The 20,742-nt window shown below is 50.0% G+C and overlaps 1 protein-coding gene across 1 annotated transcript in view; it reads right to left on the reverse strand.

Annotated features, from left to right (window-relative positions):
• Positions 1 to 20,742, reverse strand: part of LOC139399187 (platelet-derived growth factor D-like) — a gene marked incomplete at its 5' end in the record, with an annotated part of 40,844 nt that overhangs the window by 15,875 nt on the left and 4,227 nt on the right. Inside the window, 2 exons of the mRNA XM_071144703.1 lie at positions 13,360 to 13,567; positions 13,954 to 14,007. Coding sequence (XP_071000804.1) covers positions 13,360 to 13,567; positions 13,954 to 14,007 — 262 coding nt within the window. The remainder of the gene's footprint in view (positions 1 to 13,359; positions 13,568 to 13,953; positions 14,008 to 20,742) is intronic.

A 20,742-nucleotide genomic window follows, 5' to 3' on the forward strand; every position in this document is an offset into this window, starting at 1 on the left:
TGTTTGTTTGTATGTGTGTGTCTGTGTCTGAATGTGTGTCTGTGTCTGAATGTGTGTGTGTATGTGTGTCTCTGTGTGTGTGTGTGTGTGTGTGTGTGTGTGTCTGTATGTGTGTCTGAGTGTGTCTGTGTGAGTGTCAATGTGTCTATATATGTGTCTCTGTGTGTGTGTGTGTGTGTGTGTGTGTTTGTATGTGTGTGTCTGTGTCTGTATGTGTGTGTGAGTTTGTGTCTGTGTATGTATGTATGTATTTACAGTTGAAGTTTACATACACTTAGGTTGGAGTCGTTAAAACGCAATGTTCAATCACTTTACACATTTCTTGGAAACAAGCTATAAGTCGGTTGGGACATATACTTCGTGCATGACACATGTAATTGTTTAGAGACAGATTATTTAATTTATAATTCACTGTATCACAATTCCAGTGGGTCAGAAGTTTACATACACTAAGATGACTGTGCCTTTAAACAGCTTAGAAAATTCCAGAAAATGATGTCATGGCTTTAGAAGCTTCTGATAGGCTAATTGACATCATTTGAGTCAATTGGAGGTGTACCTGTGGATGTATTTCAAGGCCTACCTTCAAACTCAGTGCCTCTTTGCTTGACATCATGGGAAATCAGCCAAGACCTCAGAAGAAAAATTGTAGACCTCCACAAGTCTGGTTCATCCTTGGGAGCAATACAATAGTACGTAAGTATAAACACCATGGGACCACGCAGCCGTCATACCGCTCAGGAAGGAGACGCGTTCTGTCTCCTAGAGATTAACGTACTTTGGTGAGAAAAGTGCAAATCAATCCCAGAACAACAGCAAAGGACCTTGTGCAGATGCTGGAGGGAACAGGTACAAAAGTATCTCGTACTTTTTGGAAAAATGTCCTCTGCAATGATGAAACAAGAATAGAACAGTTTGGCCATAATGACCATCGTTATGTTTGGAGGAAAAAGGGGGAGGCTTGCAAGCCGAAGGACACCATCCCAACTGTAAAGCACAGTGGTGGCAGTATCATATTGTGTGGGGGTGCTTTGGTGCAGGAGGGACTGGTGCACTTCACAAAATAGATGGCATTATGAGGGAGATAAATTATGTGGATATATTGAACGGGTCTTCCAAAATTCCAAAGTTGTGGCAAAATTAAGGACAACAAAGTCAAGGTATTGGAGTTGCCATCACAAAGCCCTGATCTCAATCCTATAGAACATTTGTTGGCAGAACTGAAAAAGTGTGCAAGAGCAAGGAGACCAACAAACCTGACTCAGAAACACCAGCTCTGTCAGGAGGAATGGACCAGAAATACCCAATTTATTGTGGGAAGGTTGTGGAATACCCGAAACGTTTGACCCAAGTAAAAAAAATATTAAAGGCAATGCTACCAAAAAGTAATTTGAGTGTATGTAAACTTCTGGGAATGTGATGAAATAAATAAAATCTGAAATAAATCATTCTCTCTACTATTATTCTGACATTTCACATTCTTAAAATAAAGTGTTGATCCTAACTGAGACAGGGAATTTTTACTAGGATTAAATGTCAGGAATTGTGAAAAACTGAGTTTAAGCGTATTTGTCGAAGGTGTATGTAAACTTCCAACTTCAACTGTATGTGTGTATGTGTCTGAATGTGTGTGTGTGTGTGTGCGTTTGTGTGTGTCTGAATGTGCATGTGTCTGAATGTGTGTGTGTGTGTGTGTGTGTGTGTGTGTGTGTGTGTGTGTGTGTGTGTGTGTGTGTGTGTGTGAGAGAGATTGTCTGTATGTGTGTGTGTGTGTGTGTGTCTGAATGTGAGTGTATGTAAGCAGGGTTACTGGGTTCTGTACACCAGGGAGAGATTGAGCTTTGCGTTCCTTGATTACATGGCTTGAGGAGAGGAATAAAGATTGTTTGTCCCCCAACACCTTCTTATTGAAAACAAAGGTGAGAGACGGGAGTGTGTGTGTTTCTGTGTGTGTGTTTCTGTGTGTGTGTTTCTGTGTGTGTGTTTCTGTGTGTGTGTATTTCTGTGTGTGTGTTTCTGTGTGTGTGTTTCTGTGTGTGTGTTTCTGTGTGTGTGTATTTCTGTGTGTGTGCGTTAATGAAAACAAAGCTAGGTGCTGACTCGGGAACATTTCAGCTCGGCTGCACAGGTTGAATTTCCAATTAGAGTCTGATGTGGTATGGTCTATCAAAGACCTGCAGAAACCCTGCTAGTGCTACAACACACACACACAACAAAAACCTACCACTACAAACCCTAGACACACACATAAGCTTTTACACAAACACAGATGTCCACACACACACAAGCTGTATGGAGACACATCAACCCAACACACACACACACACACGTCAACCCAACACACACATCAACCCAATACACACATCAACTCAACCCAACACACACGCACACCATCAACCCAACACACGCACACATCAACCCAACACACACACACATTCACCAACACACACTTCAACCCAACACACACGTCAACCCAACACACACGTCAACCCAACACACATGTCAACCCAACCCAACACGCACACCATCAACCCAACACACGCACACCAAACACACATCAACCCAACACACACACACATCCACACACACACACTGACCAACACACACTTCAACCCAACACACACGTCAACCCAACACACACGTCAACCCAACACACACGTCAACCACACCCAACACACGCACACCATCAACCCAACACACATCAACCCAACACACGCACACCATCAACCCAACCCACGCACAATATCAACCCAACACACGCACACCATCAACCCAACCCAACACACGCACACCATCAACCCAACACACACACACACACACACATCAACCCAACACACACGCACACATCAACCCAACCAAACACACATCAACCCAACACACGCACAAATACACCCAACACACACGTCAACCCAACACACACACGTCAACCCAACACACACAAACCCAACGCACACATCAACCCAACACACACGCACACCTTCAACCCAACACACGCACACATCAACCCAACACACACACATTGACCAACACACACACATTGACCAACACACACACATTGACCAACACACACGTCAACCCAACACACACGTCAACCCAACACACACGTCAACCCAACCCAACACACGCACACCATCAACCCAACACACATCAACCCAACACACGCACACCATCAACCAAACACACGCACACATCAACCCAACACACACATCAACCCAACACACACGTCAACCCAACCCAACACACGCACACATCAACCCAACACACACGTCAACCCAACCCAACACACGCACACATCAACCCAACACACACGTCAACCCAACCCAACACACGCGCACAGCATCAAACCAACACACACGCACACCATCAACCCAACACACGCACACATCAACCCAACACACACACATTGAACAACACACACACATTGACCAACACACACTTCAACCCAACACACGTCAACCCAACATACATGTCAACCCAACACACACGTCAACCCAACCCAACACACACCATCAACCAAACACACGCACACATTACCCCAACACACACATCAACCCAACACACATCAATCCAACACACACGTCAACCCAACCCAACACACGCACACATCAACCCAACACACACATCAACCCAACACACATCAACCCAACACACACGTCAACCCAACCCAACACACGCACACATCAACCCAACACACACGTCAACCCAACCCAACACACGCACACATCAACCCAACACACATCAACCCAACACACATCAACCCAACACACGCACACATCAACCCAACACACATCAACCCAACACACGCACACATCAACCCAACACACATCAACCCAACACACATCAACCCAACACCATCAACCCAACACCATCAACCCAACACACACACACACATCAACACACACACACTGACCAACACACACGTCAACCCAACACACGTCAACCCAACATACATGTCAACCCAACACACACGTCAACCCAACCCAACACACACCATCAACCAAACACACGCACACATCAACCCAACACACACATCAACCCAACACACATCAATCCAACACACACGTCAACCCAACCCAACACACGCACACATCAACCCAACACACACGTCAACCCAACCCAACACACGCACACATCAACCCAACACACATCAACCCAACACACATCAACCCAACACACGCACACATCAACCCAACACACATCAACCCAACACACGCACACATCAACCCAACACACATCAACCCAACACACATCAACCCAACACACATCAACCCAACACACACATCAACACACACACACACTGACCAACACACACGTCAACCCAACACACACGTCAACCCAACCCAACACACGCACACCATCAACCCAACACACATCAACCCAACACACGCACACCATTAACCCAACACACGCACACCATCAACCCAACCCAACACACACACATCAACCCAACACACACACACATCAACCCAACACACACACACATCAACCCAACACACGCACACCATCAACCCAACCCAACACATGCACACACATCAACCCAACACACACACACATCAACCCAACACATGCCACACATCAACCCAACACACGCACACACAGACTGGACCAGACACATCACAACACTGAGACTCACACACCTTCCCCTCCACCACACTCACCCACTCCCAACCTCACCCACCTTCCCCTCCACCACACACTCACCCACTCCCAACCTCACACACCATCCCCTCCACCACACACTCCCAACCTCACACACCTTCCCCTCCACCACACACTCACCCACTCCCAACCTAACACACCTTCCCCTCCAACACACACACACATCAACCCAACACACACACGCACACCATCAACCCAACACACATCAACCCAACACACGCACACCATTAACCCAACACACGCACACCATCAACCCAACACGCACACCATCAACCCAACACACATCAACCCAACACACGCACACCATTAACCCAACACACGCACACCATCAACCCAACCCAACACACGCACACCATAACCCAACACACACACACATCAACCCAACACACACACACACATCAACCCAACCCAACACACACACACACATCAACCCAACCCAACACATGCACACACATCAACCCAACACATCAACCCAACACACACACACACACATCAACCCAACACATCAACCCAACCCAACACACACACACACCATCAACCCAACCCAACACACGCACACCATCAACCCAAGACACATCAACCCAACACACACACACCATCAACCCAACCCAACATATGCACACATAAACCCAACACACATCGACCCAACACACGCACACATCAACCCAACACACACATCAACCCAACACACGCACACATCAACCCAACACACGCACACATCAACCCAACACACATCAACCCAACACACGCACACACCAACCCAACCAAACACACGCACACCATCAACCCAACACACATCAACCCAACACACACACACATCAACACACACACACTGACCAACACACACTTCAACCCAACACACACGTCAACCCAACACACACGTCAACCCAACACACACGTCAACCCAACACACACATATGAGCTGCTGACAGTAGTAGGAGTCTTAGCCAGGCCCAACTATTTACTCAGAAACAGGAGATCCCTCAGGTGGAGAGAGAGAAAGACGGAAAGAGCGAGCGAGGCAGGGAAAGGAGAGAGAGTGTGTGTGGAAAAAAGAGAGGGAAGAAGCAGAGGAGATAGGATGAAATAAAGGAGGGAAGACGCAGAGGAGATAGGATTAAATAAAGGAGGGAAGACGCAGAGGAGATAGGATGAAATAAAGGAGGGAAGAAAGAAGGGGGAAGTGAGAAGTGATGTGTCTGGTCCAGTCTGTTTAACACAGTCTCAGTGTTGTGATGTGTCTGGTCCAGTCTGGTGAACACAGTCTCAGTGTTGTGATGTGTCTGGTCCAGTCTGTTTAAAACAGTCTCAGTGTTGTGATGTGTCTGGTCCAGTCTGGTGAACACAGTCTCAGTGTTGTTATGTGTCTGGTCCAGTCTGTTTAACACAGTCTCAGTGTTGTGATGTGTCTGGTCCAGTCTGGTGAACACAGTCTCAGTGTTGTGATGTGTCTGGTCCAGTCTGTTTAACACAGTCTCAGTGTTGTGATGTGTCTGGTCCAGTCTGGTGAACACAGTCTCAGTGTTGTGATGTGTCTGGTCCAGTCTGTTTAAAACAGTCTCAGTGTTGTGATGTGTCTGGTCCAGTCTGGTGAACACAGTCTCAGTGTTGTGATGTGTCTGGTCCAGTCTGGTCCAGTCTGTTTAAAACAGTCTCAGTGTTGTGATGTGTGTGGTCCAGTCTGTGTTCAGACTGGACCAGACACATCACAACACTGAGACTGTGTTAAACAGACTGGACCAGAAACATCACAACACTGAGACTCACACACCTTCCCCTCCACCACACACTCACCCACTCCCAACCTCACCCACCTTCCCCTCCACCACACACCCACCTTCCCCTCCACCACACACTCACCTACTCCCAACCTCACACACCATCCCCTCCACCACACACTCACACACCTTCCCCTCCACCACACACTCACCCACTCCCAACCTAACACAAATTCCCCTCCACCACACACTCACACCTTCCCCTCCCCCACACACTCACACCTTCCCCTCCCCCACACACTCACACCTTCCCCTCCCCCACACACTCACACCTTCCCCTCCACCACACTCACACCTTCCCCTCCACCACACACTCACCCCACTCCCAACCTCTCACACCTTCCCCTCCACCACACACTCACACCTTCCCCTCCACCACACACTCACACCTTCCCCTCCACCACACACCTTCCCCTCCACCACACACTCACCCCTCCCATCATCTCACACCTCCCCCTCCACCACACACTCAAACCTTCCCCTCCACCACACACCTTCCCCTCCACCACACACTCACCCCTCCCATCATCCCACACCTCCCCCTCCACCACACAATCACACCTTCCCCTCCACCACACACTCACACCTTCCCCTCCACCACACACTCACACTCACACCTTCCACTCCACCACACACTCACACTCACACCTTCCCCTCCACCACACACTCACACCTTCCCCTCCACCACACACTCACACCTTCCCCTCCACCACACACTCACACCTTCCCCTCCACCACACACTCACACCTTCCCCTCCCCCACACACTCACCCCACTCCCAACCTCACACACCTTCCCCTCCACCACACACTCACCCCACTCCCAACCTCACACACCTTCCCCTCCACCACACACTCACCCACTCCCAACCTCACACACCTTCCCCTCCACCACACACTCACCCACTCCCAACCTCTCACACCTTCCCCACTCCCATCCTCTCACACCTTCCCCTCCACCACACACTCACACCTTCCCCTCCACCACACTCACACCTTCCCCTCCACCACACACTCACACCTTCCCCTCCACCACACACTCACCCCACTCCCAACCTCACACACCTTCCCCTCCACCACACACTCACCCCACTCCCAACCTCACACACCTTCCCCTCCACCACACTCACACCTTCCCCTCCACCACACTCACACCTTCCCCTGCACCACACTCACACCTTCCCCTCCACCACACACTCATACCTTCCCCTCCACCACACTCACACCTTCCCCTCCACCACACACTCACACCTTCCCCTCCACCATACACTCACCCAACTCCCACACACTCACACCTTCCCCTCCACCACACACACACACCTTCCCCTCCACCATACACTCACCCCACTCCCAACCTCACACACCTTCCCCTGCACCACACACTCACCCCACTCCCAACCTCTCACACCTTCCCCTCCACCACACACTCACACCTTCCCCTCCACCACACACTCACCCCACTCCCATCCTCTCACACCTTCCCCTCCACCACACACTCACCCCACTCCCACACACTCACACCTTCCCCTCCACCACACACTCACACCTTCCCCTCCACCACACACTCACACCTTCCCCTCCACCACACACTCACACCTTCCCCTCCACCACACACTCACACCTCCCCCTCCACCACACACTCACCCACTCCCAACCTAACACACCTTCCCCTCCACCACACACTCACACCTTCCCCTCCACCACACTCACACCTTCCCATCCACCACAAAAATACACCTTCCCATCCATTACAAAAATACACCTTCCCATCCACCACACACTCACACCTCCCCCTCCACCACACACTCACCCCACTCACAACCTCACACACCTTCCCCTCCACCACACACTCACACCTTCCCCTCCACCACACTCACACCTTCCCCTCCACCACACACTCACACCTTCCCCTCCACCACACTCACACCTTCCCCTCCACCACACACTCACACCTTCCCCTCCACCACACACACACCTTCCCCTCCACCACACACTTACACCTTCCCCTCCACCACACACTCACACCTTCCCCTCCACCACACACTCACACCTTCCTCTCCACCACACACTCACCCCACTCCCAACCTCACACACTTTCCCCTCCACCACACACTCACCCACAACCAACCTCACACACCTTCCCCTCCACCACACACTCACATCTTCCCCTCCACAACACACTCACAACTTCCCCTCCACCACACACTCACACCTTCCCCTCCACCACACACTCACACCTTCCCCTCCACCACACACTCACACCTTCCCCTCCACCACACTCACACCTTCCCCTCCACCACACACTAACACCTTCCCCTCCACCACACACTCACACCTTCCTCTCCACCACACACTCACCCCACTCCCAACCTCACACACATTCCCCTCCACCACACACTCACCCACTCCCAACCTCTCACACCTTCCCCACTCCCATCCTCTCACACCTTCCCCTCCACCACACACTCATACCTTCCCCTCCACCACACTCACACCTTCCCCTCCACCACACACTCACACCTTCCCCTCCAGCATACACTCACCCAACTCCCACACACTCACACCTTCCCCTCCACCACACACGCACACCTTCCCCTCCACCATACACTCACCCCACTCCCAACCTCACACACCTTCCCCAGCACCACACACTCACCCCACTCCCAACCTCTCACACCTTCCCCTCCACCACACACTCACACCTTCCCCTCCACCACACACTCACCCCACTCCCATCCTCTCAGACCTTCCCCTCCACCACACACTCACCCCACTCCCACACACTCACACCTTCCCCTCCACCACACTCACACCTTCCCCTCCACCACACACTCACACCTTCCCCTCCACCACACACTCACACCTTCCCCTCCACCACACTCACACCTTCCCCTCCACCACACTCACACCTTCCCCTCCACCACACACTCACACCTTCCCCTCCACCACACTCACACCTTCCCCTCCACCACACACTAACACCTTCCCCTCCACCACACACTCACACCTTCCTCTCCACCACACACTCACCCACTCCCAACCTCACACACCTTCCCCTCCACCACACACTCACCCACAACCAACCTCACACACCTTCCCCTCCACCACACACTCACCCACTCCCAACCTCTCACACCTTCCCCACTCCCATCCTCTCACACCTTCCCCTCCACCACACACTCACACCTTCCCCTCCACCACACTCACACCTTCCCCTCCACCACACACTCACACCTTCCCCTCCACCACACACTCACCCCACTCCCAACCTCTCAGACCTTCCCCTCCACCACACACTCACCCCACTCCCACACACTCACACCTTCCCCTCCACCACACTCACACCTTCCCCTCCACCACACACTCACACCTTCCCCTCCACCACACACTCACACCTTCCCCTCCACCACACACTCACACCTTCCCCTCCACCACACTCACACCTTCCCCTCCACCACACTCACACCTGCCCCTCCACCACACACTCACCCCACTCCCACACACTCACACCTTCCCCTCCACCACACTCACACCTTCCCCTCCACCACACTCACACCTTCCCCTCCACCACACTCACACCTTCCCCTCCACCACACACTCACCCCACTCCCACACACTCACACCTTCCCCTCCACCACACTCACACCTTCCCCTCCACCACACACTCACACCTTCCCCTCCACCACACACTCACACCTTCCCCTCCACCACACACTCACACCTTCCCCTCCACCACACTCACACCTTCCCCTCCACCACACTCACACCTTCCCCTCCACCACACACTCACACCTTCCCCTCCACCACACTCACACCTTCCCCTCCACCACACACTAACACCTTCCCCTCCACCACACACTCACACCTTCCTCTCCACCACACACTCACCCACTCCCAACCTCACACACCTTCCCCTCCACCACACACTCACCCACAACCAACCTCACACACCTTCCCCTCCACCACACACTCACCCACTCCCAACCTCTCACACCTTCCCCACTCCCATCCTCTCACACCTTCCCCTCCACCACACACTCACACCTTCCCCTCCACCACACTCACACCTTCCCCTCCACCACACACTCACACCTTCCCCTCCACCACACACTCACCACACTCCCAACCTCACACACCTTCCCCTCCACCACACACTCACCCCACTCCCAACCTCACACACCTTCCCCTCCACCACACACTCACCCCACTCCCAACCTCACACACATTCCCCTCCACCACACACTCACCCACTCCCAACCTCTCACACCTTCCCCACTCCCATCCTCTCACACCTTCCCCTCCACCACACACTCATACCTTCCCCTCCACCACACTCACACCTTCCCCTCCACCACACACTCACACCTTCCCCTCCACCATACACTCATCCAACTCCCACACACTCACACCTTCCCCTCCACCACACACGCACACCTTCCCCTCCACCATACACTCACCCCACTCCCAACCTCACACACCTTCCCCTGCACCACACACTCACCCCACTCCCAACCTCTCACACCTTCCCCTCCACCACACACTCACACCTTCCCCTCCACCACACACTCACCCCACTCCCATCCTCTCAGACCTTCCCCTCCACCACACACTCACCCCACTCCCACACACTCACACCTTCCCCTCCACCACACTCACACCTTCCCCTCCACCACACACTCACACCTTCCCCTCCACCACACACTCACACCTTCCCCTCCACCACACACTCACACCTTCCCCTCCACCACACTCACACCTTCCCCTCCACCACACTCACACCTTCCCCTCCACCACACACTCACACCTTCCCCTCCACCACACACTCACACCTTCCCCTCCACCACACACTCACACCTTCACCTCCACCACACTCACACCTTCCCCTCCACCACACACTCACACCTTCCCCTCCACCACACTCACACCTTCCCCTCCACCACACACTTACACCTTCCCCTCCACCACACACTTACACCTTCCCCTCCACCACACACTCACACCTTCCCCTCCACCACACACTCACATCTTCCCCTCCACCACACACTCACACCTTCCCCTCCACCACACACTCACACCTTCCCCTCCACCACACACTCACACCTTCCCCTCCACCACACACTCACACCTCCCCCTCCACCACACACTCACCCACTCCCAACCTAACACACCTTCCCCTCCACCACACACTCACACCTTCCCCTCCACCACACTCACACCTTCCCATCCACCACAAAAATACACCTTCCCATCCATTACAAAAATACACCTTCCCATCCACCACAAAAATACACCTTCCCCTCCACCACACACTCACACCTTCCCCTCCACCACACACTCACACCTCCCCCTCCACCACACACTCACCCCACTCACAACCTCACACACCTTCCCCTCCACCACACACTCACACCTTCCCCTCCACCACACTCACACCTTCCCCTCCACCACACACTCACACCTCCCCCTCCACCACACACTCACCCCACTCACAACCTCACACAACTTCCCCTCCACCACACTCACACCTTCCCCTCCACCACACACTCACACCTCCCCCTCCACCACACACTCACCCCACTCACAACCTCACACACCTTCCCCTCCACCACACTCACACCTTCCTCTCCACCACACTCACCCCTTCCCCTCCACCACACACACACCTTCCCCTCCACCACACTCACACCTTCCCCTCCACCACACACTCACACCTTCCCCTCCACCACACACTCACACCTTCCTCTCCACCACACACTCACCCCACTCCCAACCTCACACACCTTCCCCTCCACCACACTCACCCACAACCAACCTCACACACCTTCCCCTCCACCACACACTCACATCTTCCCCTCCACCACACACTCACACCTTCCCCTCCACCACACACACACCTTCCCCTCCACCACACACTCACACCTTCCTCTCCACCACACACTCACCCACTCCCAACCTCACACACCTTCCCCTCCACCACACACTCACCCACAACCAACCCCACACACCTTCCCCTCCACCACACACTCACACCTTCCCCTCCACCACACTCACACCTTCCCCTCCACCACACACACCTTCCCCTCCACCACACACACACCTTCCCCTCCACCACACACTCACACCTTCCCCTCCACCACACACTCACACCTTCCCCTCTACCACACACTCACCCCACTCCCAACCTTACACACCTTCCCCTCCACCACACACTCACCCACTCCCAACCTCACACACCTTCCCCTCCACCACACTCACACCTTCCCCTCCACCACACACTCACACCTTCCCCACTCCCATCCTCTCACACCTTCCCCACTCCCATCCTCTCACACCTTCCCCTCCACCACACACTCACACCTTCCCCTCCACCACACACTCACACCTTCCCCTCCACCACACACTCACACCTTCCCCTCCACCACACTCACACCTTCGTCTCCACCACACACTCACACCTTCCCCTCCACCACACACTTACACCTTCCCCTCCACCACATTCACACCTTCCCCTCCACCACACACCTTCCCCTCCACCACACTCACACACCTTCCCCTCCACCACACACTCACACCTTCCCCTCCACCACACACTCACACCACCCCCAACCTCACACACGCTGGGCGTCAAGCCCCAGTCTCTCTATAAGAGCTGGGAGAATATTGAACTTCTCTCATTTCCCCCAGGGTCACCTTGAAAGTTTTCTACTGGCTGACTAACAAACTCACACACAGTCTTGGTGTGAGGGAAGGAGGAAGGCTGAAGTCTTTGCTATCAAGGTCTCCCTTCACTGAAGAACAGACCACAATATGTTCTCCTTTGAAATTACTTTTCTTTGTGTGTGTGTGTGTGTGTGTGTGCCTGTGCCTGTGTGTGCGTGTGTGTGCGTGTGTGTGTGTGTGTGTGCGCCTGTGTATGTTATTACTCTTGTTCTGTCTGTTGTGCTGGTAGGCCCGGGGTCTGTACATGGCTGTCTCTCTGTACAAGCTGTCCAGGTCCTGTCTCCAGCTGTCAGGGTTGAGGTGGCGGAGGAGCTGCTCCACTGTGTTGAAGGCTGCTATGGTCTGGTCCAATGCTGCTGCTGTCAGAGGAACATCAGTCACCACTGGGGCCAACAGTGACGGAGCATCATCCTGGAGGAGGGAGGGAGGCCAGAAGTTTGGAGCGGGGTACTTAAGGTCCTCTTTAGTCTTTTTGAGAGTTTTAGTGTGTCTGTGTGTGTGTCTGTGTGTAAACGTGACATAAATGTGTGCGTGTCTATGGACTGCTCAGCACCAGAATCTGACCTGCCCTGAACTGTGACCGTGACCTTTAAATCAGCCTAATGCTTGGGCACTAGAGCTCTCGATCTCCATGCTGGGACAAGGAGTTTATCCCGCTGCTGATCAGGAGGGTTAGAGGGTCTGACTCAGGGGTCTGAGGCTCCAGGGGCCTTAATGAGACTCACCTCCGGTCAGTCCCTCTCTTACCCTGAGCATGTAAGTGTGTGTGTGTGTGTGTGTGTGTGTGTCTAACTCACCATCTGGGTCACAGCTTCCCAGTTCGTCCTGGATGCTGTAGGAAGAGAATTATCCTGGAGGAAGGAAGGAGAGAGAGAATGAAGGAGTGGTATTTGGAAGGAAGGAGAGAGAGAGAGAATGAGGGAGTGGTATTTGGAAGGACGGTGAGAGAGATCATTAAGGAGTGGTATTTGGAAGGAGAGAGAGATCATTAAGGAGTGGTATTTGGAAGGAAGGAGGGAGAGATCATTAAGGAGTGGTATTTGGAAGGAAGGAGAGAGAGAGAATGAGGGAGTGGTATTTGGAAGGAAGGAGAGAGAGATCATTAAGGAGTGGTATTTGGAAGGAAGGAGAGAGAGATCATTAAGGAGTGGTATTTGGAAGGAAGGAGAGAGAGATCATTAAGGAGTGGAATTTGGAAGGAAGGAGAGAGAGATCATTAAGGAGTGGTATTTGGAAGGAAGGAGAGAGAGATCATTAAGGAGTGGAATTTGGAAGGAAGGAGAGAGAGATAATTAAGGAGTGGTATTTGGAAGGAAGGAGAGAGAGAGATCATTAAGGAGTGGTATTTGGAAGGAAGGAGAGAGAGATCATTAAGGAGTGGTATTTGGAAGGAAGGAGAGAGAGATCATTAAGGAGTGGTATTTGGAAGGAAGGAGAGAGAGATCATTAAGGAGTGGTATTTGGAAGGAAGGAGAGAGATCATTAAGGAGTGGTATTTGGAAGGAAGGAGAGAGATCATTAAGGAGTGGTATTTGGAAGGAGAGAGAGATCATTAAGGAGTGGTATTTGGAAGGAAGGAGAGAGAGATCATTAAGAAGTGGAATTTGGAAGGAGAGAGAGAGATCATTAAGGAGTGGTATTTGGAAGGAAGGAGAGAGAGATCATTAAGGAGTGGTATTTGGAAGGAGAGAGAGAGATCATTAAGAAGTGGAATTTGGAAGGAGAGAGAGAGATCATTAAGAAGTGGTATTTGGAAGGAAGGAGAGAGAGAATGAGGGAGTGGTATTTGGAAGGAAGGAGAGAGAGAGAATGAGGGTGGTATTTGGAAGGAAGGAGAGAGAGAGAGAATGAGGGAGTGGTATTTGGAAGGAATGTGAGAGAGATCATTAAGGAGTGGTATTTGGAAGGAAGGAGAGAGATCATTAAGGAGTGGTATTTGGAAGGAAGGAGAGATAGATCATTAAGGAGTGGTATTTGGAAGGAAGGAGAGAGAGATCATTAAGGAGTGGTATTTGGAAGGAAGGAGAGAGAGAGAATGAGGGAGTGGTATTTGGAAGGAAGGAGAGAGAGAGATCATTAAGGAGTGGTATTTGGAAGGAAGGAGAGAGAATGAGGGAGTGGTATTTGGAAGGAAGGAGAGAGAGATCATTAAGGAGTGGTATTTGGAAGGAGGGAGAGAGAATGAGGGAGTGGTATTTGGAAGGAAGGAGAGAGAGATCATTAAGGAGTGGTATTTGGAAGGAAGGAGAGAGAGAGAATGAGGGAGTGGTATTTGGAAGGAAGGAGAGAGAGAGATCATTAAGGAGTGGTATTTGGAAGGAAGGAGAGAGAGAGAATGAGGGAGTGGTATTTGGAAGGAAGGAGAGAGAGATCATTAAGGAGTGGTATTTGGAAGGAAGGAGAGAGAATGAGGGACTGGTATTTGGAAGGAATGAGAGAGAGATCATTAAGGAGTGGTATTTGGAAGGAGAGAGAGAGAATGAGGGAGTGGTATTTGGAAGGAAGGAGAGAGAATGAGGGAGTGGTATTTGGAAGGAGAGAGAGATCATTAAGGAGTGGTATTTGGAAGGAGAGAGAGATCATTAAGGAGTGGTATTTGAAAGGAATGTGAGAGAGAGAATGAGGGAGTGGTATTTGGAAGGAAGGAGAGAGAGAGAATGAGGGAGTGGTATTTGGAAGGAAGGAGAGAGAGAGAATGAGGGAGTGGTATTTGGAAGGAAGGAGAGAGAGAGAGAATGAGGGAGTGGTATTTGGAAGGAAGGAGAGAGAGAGAATGAGGGAGTGGTATTTGGAAGGAAGGAGAGAGAGAGAGAATGAGGGAGTGGTATTTGGAAGGAAGGAGAGAGAGAGAATGAGGGAGTGGTATTTGGAAGGAAGGAGAGAGAGAGAGAATGAGGGAGTGGTATTTGGAAGGAAGGAGAAGGAGGGGTATTTGGGTTATTCTGGTAACTCCTGTCAGAACATCAGGATAATCCCTGGTGGAATCCCAGGTGGTGGGATCAGGAGCTGGTCAGAACACGTCTGTCTGTGGTCAGCATCCATCTGTTTCACATTGTGTTAATAGGAGTTTGCAACAGAGCTGCTGAAAAGAGTTCACAGACAGCATTCCTCTTCTCTTCAGATAGATGAGGTGCTATAGGTAGAGGAGAGCCACTACCCACAACTGGTTGTGAAAGGTGACTTGTGAACACACCCCGTGCTGATGTGCAACTGCGGCTGTGTGATGGCTCTGTGTGATGGCTCTCCTAAAAACACACACAGCAGTTCTAGGAGCGGTCATCACAGACACTGTTAACTGGTTTACCTTAAACACTCTGTTAAATTAAGTTCAAAGTGACTCTATACATCTACATAGCATGCAGTCTGAACCCACTTCAAAGACTATGTGTACTGTGTGTCTGTGTTCATGTTATGTATGAGTCTGCATATGTGTGTGTGTGTGTGTCTGATACTGTATTTATGCATGCTATGTGTGTGTGTCTATATTATGTTTGAGCCTTTGTGTGTGTGTGTGTGTGTGTGTGTGTGTGTGTGTGTGTGTGTGTGTGTGTGTGTGTGTGTGTTATACGTAAATCAGAGATGACTTCCAAGCTTAGTGACTAATCTTTTGTTTTATAGCTTCTGTGTTTCTCGCATGCAACCCACAGATACACACTGTGCAGAAACCCCTCTGACCTCATACACAGCTGGGGTAGTGAGTGTGTGGACTTCCCTCTTTGTTATGAGTCTTTTACATTAGTATTGTGTGTATTGTGTGTGTGTGTGTGTTTGGCCACTGCAGCAGCCCCAAATGTGTATCAGAGTGAGCATCTGACCTTATTAGGCAGTCAGATTCAGTAAACTGTCCCACAGTTCTGTGCTTCAGAGGAGAACAGCTGGGTTAAGGCCACATGCACTTGCACACACCTGGGACTTTTAATAGGAATAACAGTTTACAGTGCCATTAGAGAGTAAACCAACAGGGACGTGAAGCCACGTCTTCCTAAATGGTAGCTGGAGAGTCGTGGCAGACAAGACTAGGTCCTTCTGGGTAGAAAAGGTTTCAGATGGTCAAAGGGTTAGAAGGGTTTGGGAAGCGGTGCTTTCGGGATGAAACAAACTATAAAATAACAGATATTGCCATAATAAGGTATATTGCCATTGTCGTGTCTTTGGCTATACCGGATTAAGTGATATGACATGCTATTCTATAAAATCCTTTCTCCGTAATTAATATTACCTGATTGAGCTAATCCTGTAAATGTAATTAACTAGAGAGTCAGGGCACAACAACATAATATTTATAGAGCTGTTACCCTCCGAATAAACTCTAAAAGACCTAGTAATATTTGACATCAATAACAGTCAATATTAATCGTCACCTTAATTCAGTCTCATCTGAAAGTTGTAAATTCTTGGTTATCTTCACGAACCCTGGCTAACAAGTTGAATCAGCAATACAAAATTGGGTTTAATTATTTATTTACTAAATACCTAACTAATCACACAGATTTCCACATACACATAATTAAATCATAACTTGATTAGAAATTACGTCATAAAGGAAAACGTCCCTAGCTGGCGGAACAGATATGACAGCTTGTTACACAAAAGAAAAGGGGCTGGGTTTGAGTGAAGGAGCGGGAAGACTGAGGGAAGACTGAGGGACAAAGGGAGAAGCTGTGCTATCGTAAATACAGTATCTTATGCATTCTTAATTACCGCCCATTTGGAAAAGGAAAATGCAATAAATATTTACTCTGAGTTGTGCTTTGGTAGGTTGATGGTAGATGGAAGGCCGTGTTGCCAAACCGAGTTCTTTGAAGAATGTCTCTGGTGGTCAATTGAATACGTTGTAGTAACATCGTTGTGTGGTAGACGGGACACTCTGTCTGTTCTTTCCTAGCCCAAGTTTGCAGCCGCTGTTGCTAACTCAAAGGCTAGGAGGTACCACTTCTGTAGTGAATAAGAGTTCAAAGTTCATACCATTCGCAACCAAAGCTCACGCTGAGGTTGGCTTAGTTCTGTACTTGACATGTTAGTCCTTTTAATGCAGAGGCTGCAGACCTCACGTACTTGGAACAGGAGGTTACATTTTCGTCAAGGCTTTATATAGTGGAGCGAGAAGGGTGTGTCTGAAAAGTTTTATAACCCATGTCTCTTCACAGATTTTCCACTGTAGAGTTTATGTCATCCTATCATTGAGGAGAATGTCTCAGATGACAACCGAACTGACATATTCACTATGTGTCACCGCATATGTTCAATTGGTCGGATTACCAGAATATAGTTCATTTCCTCCCACCTTCTGATGTTGCCAGAATCTCTATGTTAACCAAGGGGTTTTCAAATTTCACATCAGTAGGGTAGAGAGAGGAAAAAGGACGGAAGAGGTATTTATGACTCATAAACCTACCCCAAGGCCAACGTCATGACACCATTATTGCCTTGTGTTTTTTAGTATGTTTACATGCACCTGCTACTGATAATATGTCTGTAATCATCCTCTCAGACATGTTATTTCTGGAGGAGATTAAGATGATTTTGGTGTTGTTTTGCCACAGGGACTATCTGTTGATGTATTTATGGGAAAACCTCAGTGGGTCTCAGAATAGCTGCAATGCCTGGCAACATCTGGATCATATTTCTGCCTGGATGGATCTTCTGTTCTGAGGAACTCCACTAAGCCTGAATCACTGGTTCTCAAACTTTTTATAGTCCTGTACCCCTTCAAACATTCAACCTCCAGCTGTGCACCCCCTCTAGCACCAGGGTCAGCGCACTCTCAAATATTGGTTTTTGCTATCATTATAAGTCTGCCACACAGATGCTCTACGATACATTTATTAAACATAAGAATGAGTTTGAGTTTTTTGTCACAACCCGGCTCGTGGGAAGTGACAAAGAGCTCTTATAGGACCAGGGCACAAATAATAATAATCAATAATTTTGCTCTTTATTTAGCCATCTTACATATAAAACCTTATTTGTTCATCGAAAATTGTGAATAACTCATCGCAGGTTAATGAGAATGGTGTGCTTGAGAGGATGCACATAACTCTGCATAACTCTGTTGGGTTGTATTGGAGAGAGTCTCCATTTTAAATCATTTTCCTTACACAGTCTGTGCCTGTATTTAGTTGTCATGCTAGTGAGGGCCGAGAATCCACTCTCACATAGATACGTGGTTGCAAAGGGCATCAGTGTCTTAACAGCGCAATTTGTCAAGGCACAGTCTACTTTTTTTTTGTGGTTTTTTTTGTTGAATTTTACCCCCTTTTCTTCCCAATTTCGTGGTATCCAATTGTTAGTAGTTACTATCTGGTCTCATCGCTACAACTCCCGTACGGGCTCGGGAGAGACGAAGGTCGAAAGCCATGCGTCCTCCGAAACACAACCCAACCAAGCCGCACTGCTTCTTAACACAGCGCGCATCCAACCGGAAGCCAGCCGCACCAATGTGTCGAAGGAAACACAGTGCACCTGGCGACCTGGTTAGTGTGCACTGCGCCTGGCCTGCCACAGGATCGCTAGTGCGCGATGAGATAAGGATATCCCTACCGGCCAAACCCTCCCTAACCCGGACGATGCTAGGCCAATTGTGCGTCGCCCCACGGACCTCCCGGTCGTGGCCGGCTGCAACAGAGCCTGGGCGCAAACCCAGAGTTTCTGGTGGCACCGCTAGCACTGCGATGCAGTGTTAGCGGTGCCACCCGGGAGGCCGGCACAGTCTACTTTGATGGTTTCTAGCAATGGCTTCTGATTAAATTCAATTTTCACAGAACCACTTGTTGCAATTTCGATGAGGCTCTCTTGTTCAGATATCGATAAGTGGACTGGAGGCAGGGCATGAAAGGGATAACGAATCCAGTTGTTTGTGTCATCCATTTCGGGAACGTACCTGCGTAATTGTGCACCCAACTCACTCACTATATCACATTTGACATTGTCTGTAAACTTGAGTTCATTTGCACACAACAAAAATGCAGACAGAGAAGAGCTCCAATTTCTTAATCAGAGTCTCAATTTTGTCCAGCACAATGAATATAGTTGTTCAGGCGAGAAAAAACATCACCCAGATAGGCCAGTCGTGTGAGAAACTCATCATGCAAGCAGTCAGACAAGTGAAAATTATGGTCAGTAAAGCAAACTTTAAGCAGGTCTCTCAATTAAAAAAACGTGTCAATACTTTGCCCCTTAATAACCAACGCACTTCTGTATGTTGTAAAAGCGTTAGATGGTTGCTGCCCATATCGTTACATAGCGCAGAAAATATATGAGAGTTCAGGGGCCTTGCTTTAACAAAGTTAACCATTTTCACTGTAGTGTCCAAAACGTCTTTCACGCTGTCAGGCATTCCCTTGGCAGCAAGAGCCTCTCGGTGGATGCTGCAGTGTACCCAAGTGGTGTCGGGAGCAACTGCTTGCACGCACATTACCACTCCACTATGTCTCCATATATCATGGCTTTTGCGCCATCAGTACAGATACCAACATGAGCAGCAGCTACATTTGGCTACATACGGACCGTTAGTGGAATTCCTGCGAGAGAGTAACGGATAATGTGATTGGATGTTAATTATTTGACTAGGCTGCTTGTATTTGACA

This window comes from Oncorhynchus clarkii, unplaced genomic scaffold (assembly GCF_045791955.1).
Source record: "Oncorhynchus clarkii lewisi isolate Uvic-CL-2024 unplaced genomic scaffold, UVic_Ocla_1.0 unplaced_contig_4580_pilon_pilon, whole genome shotgun sequence".
Taxonomy (NCBI): Eukaryota; Metazoa; Chordata; class Actinopteri; order Salmoniformes; family Salmonidae; genus Oncorhynchus; species Oncorhynchus clarkii.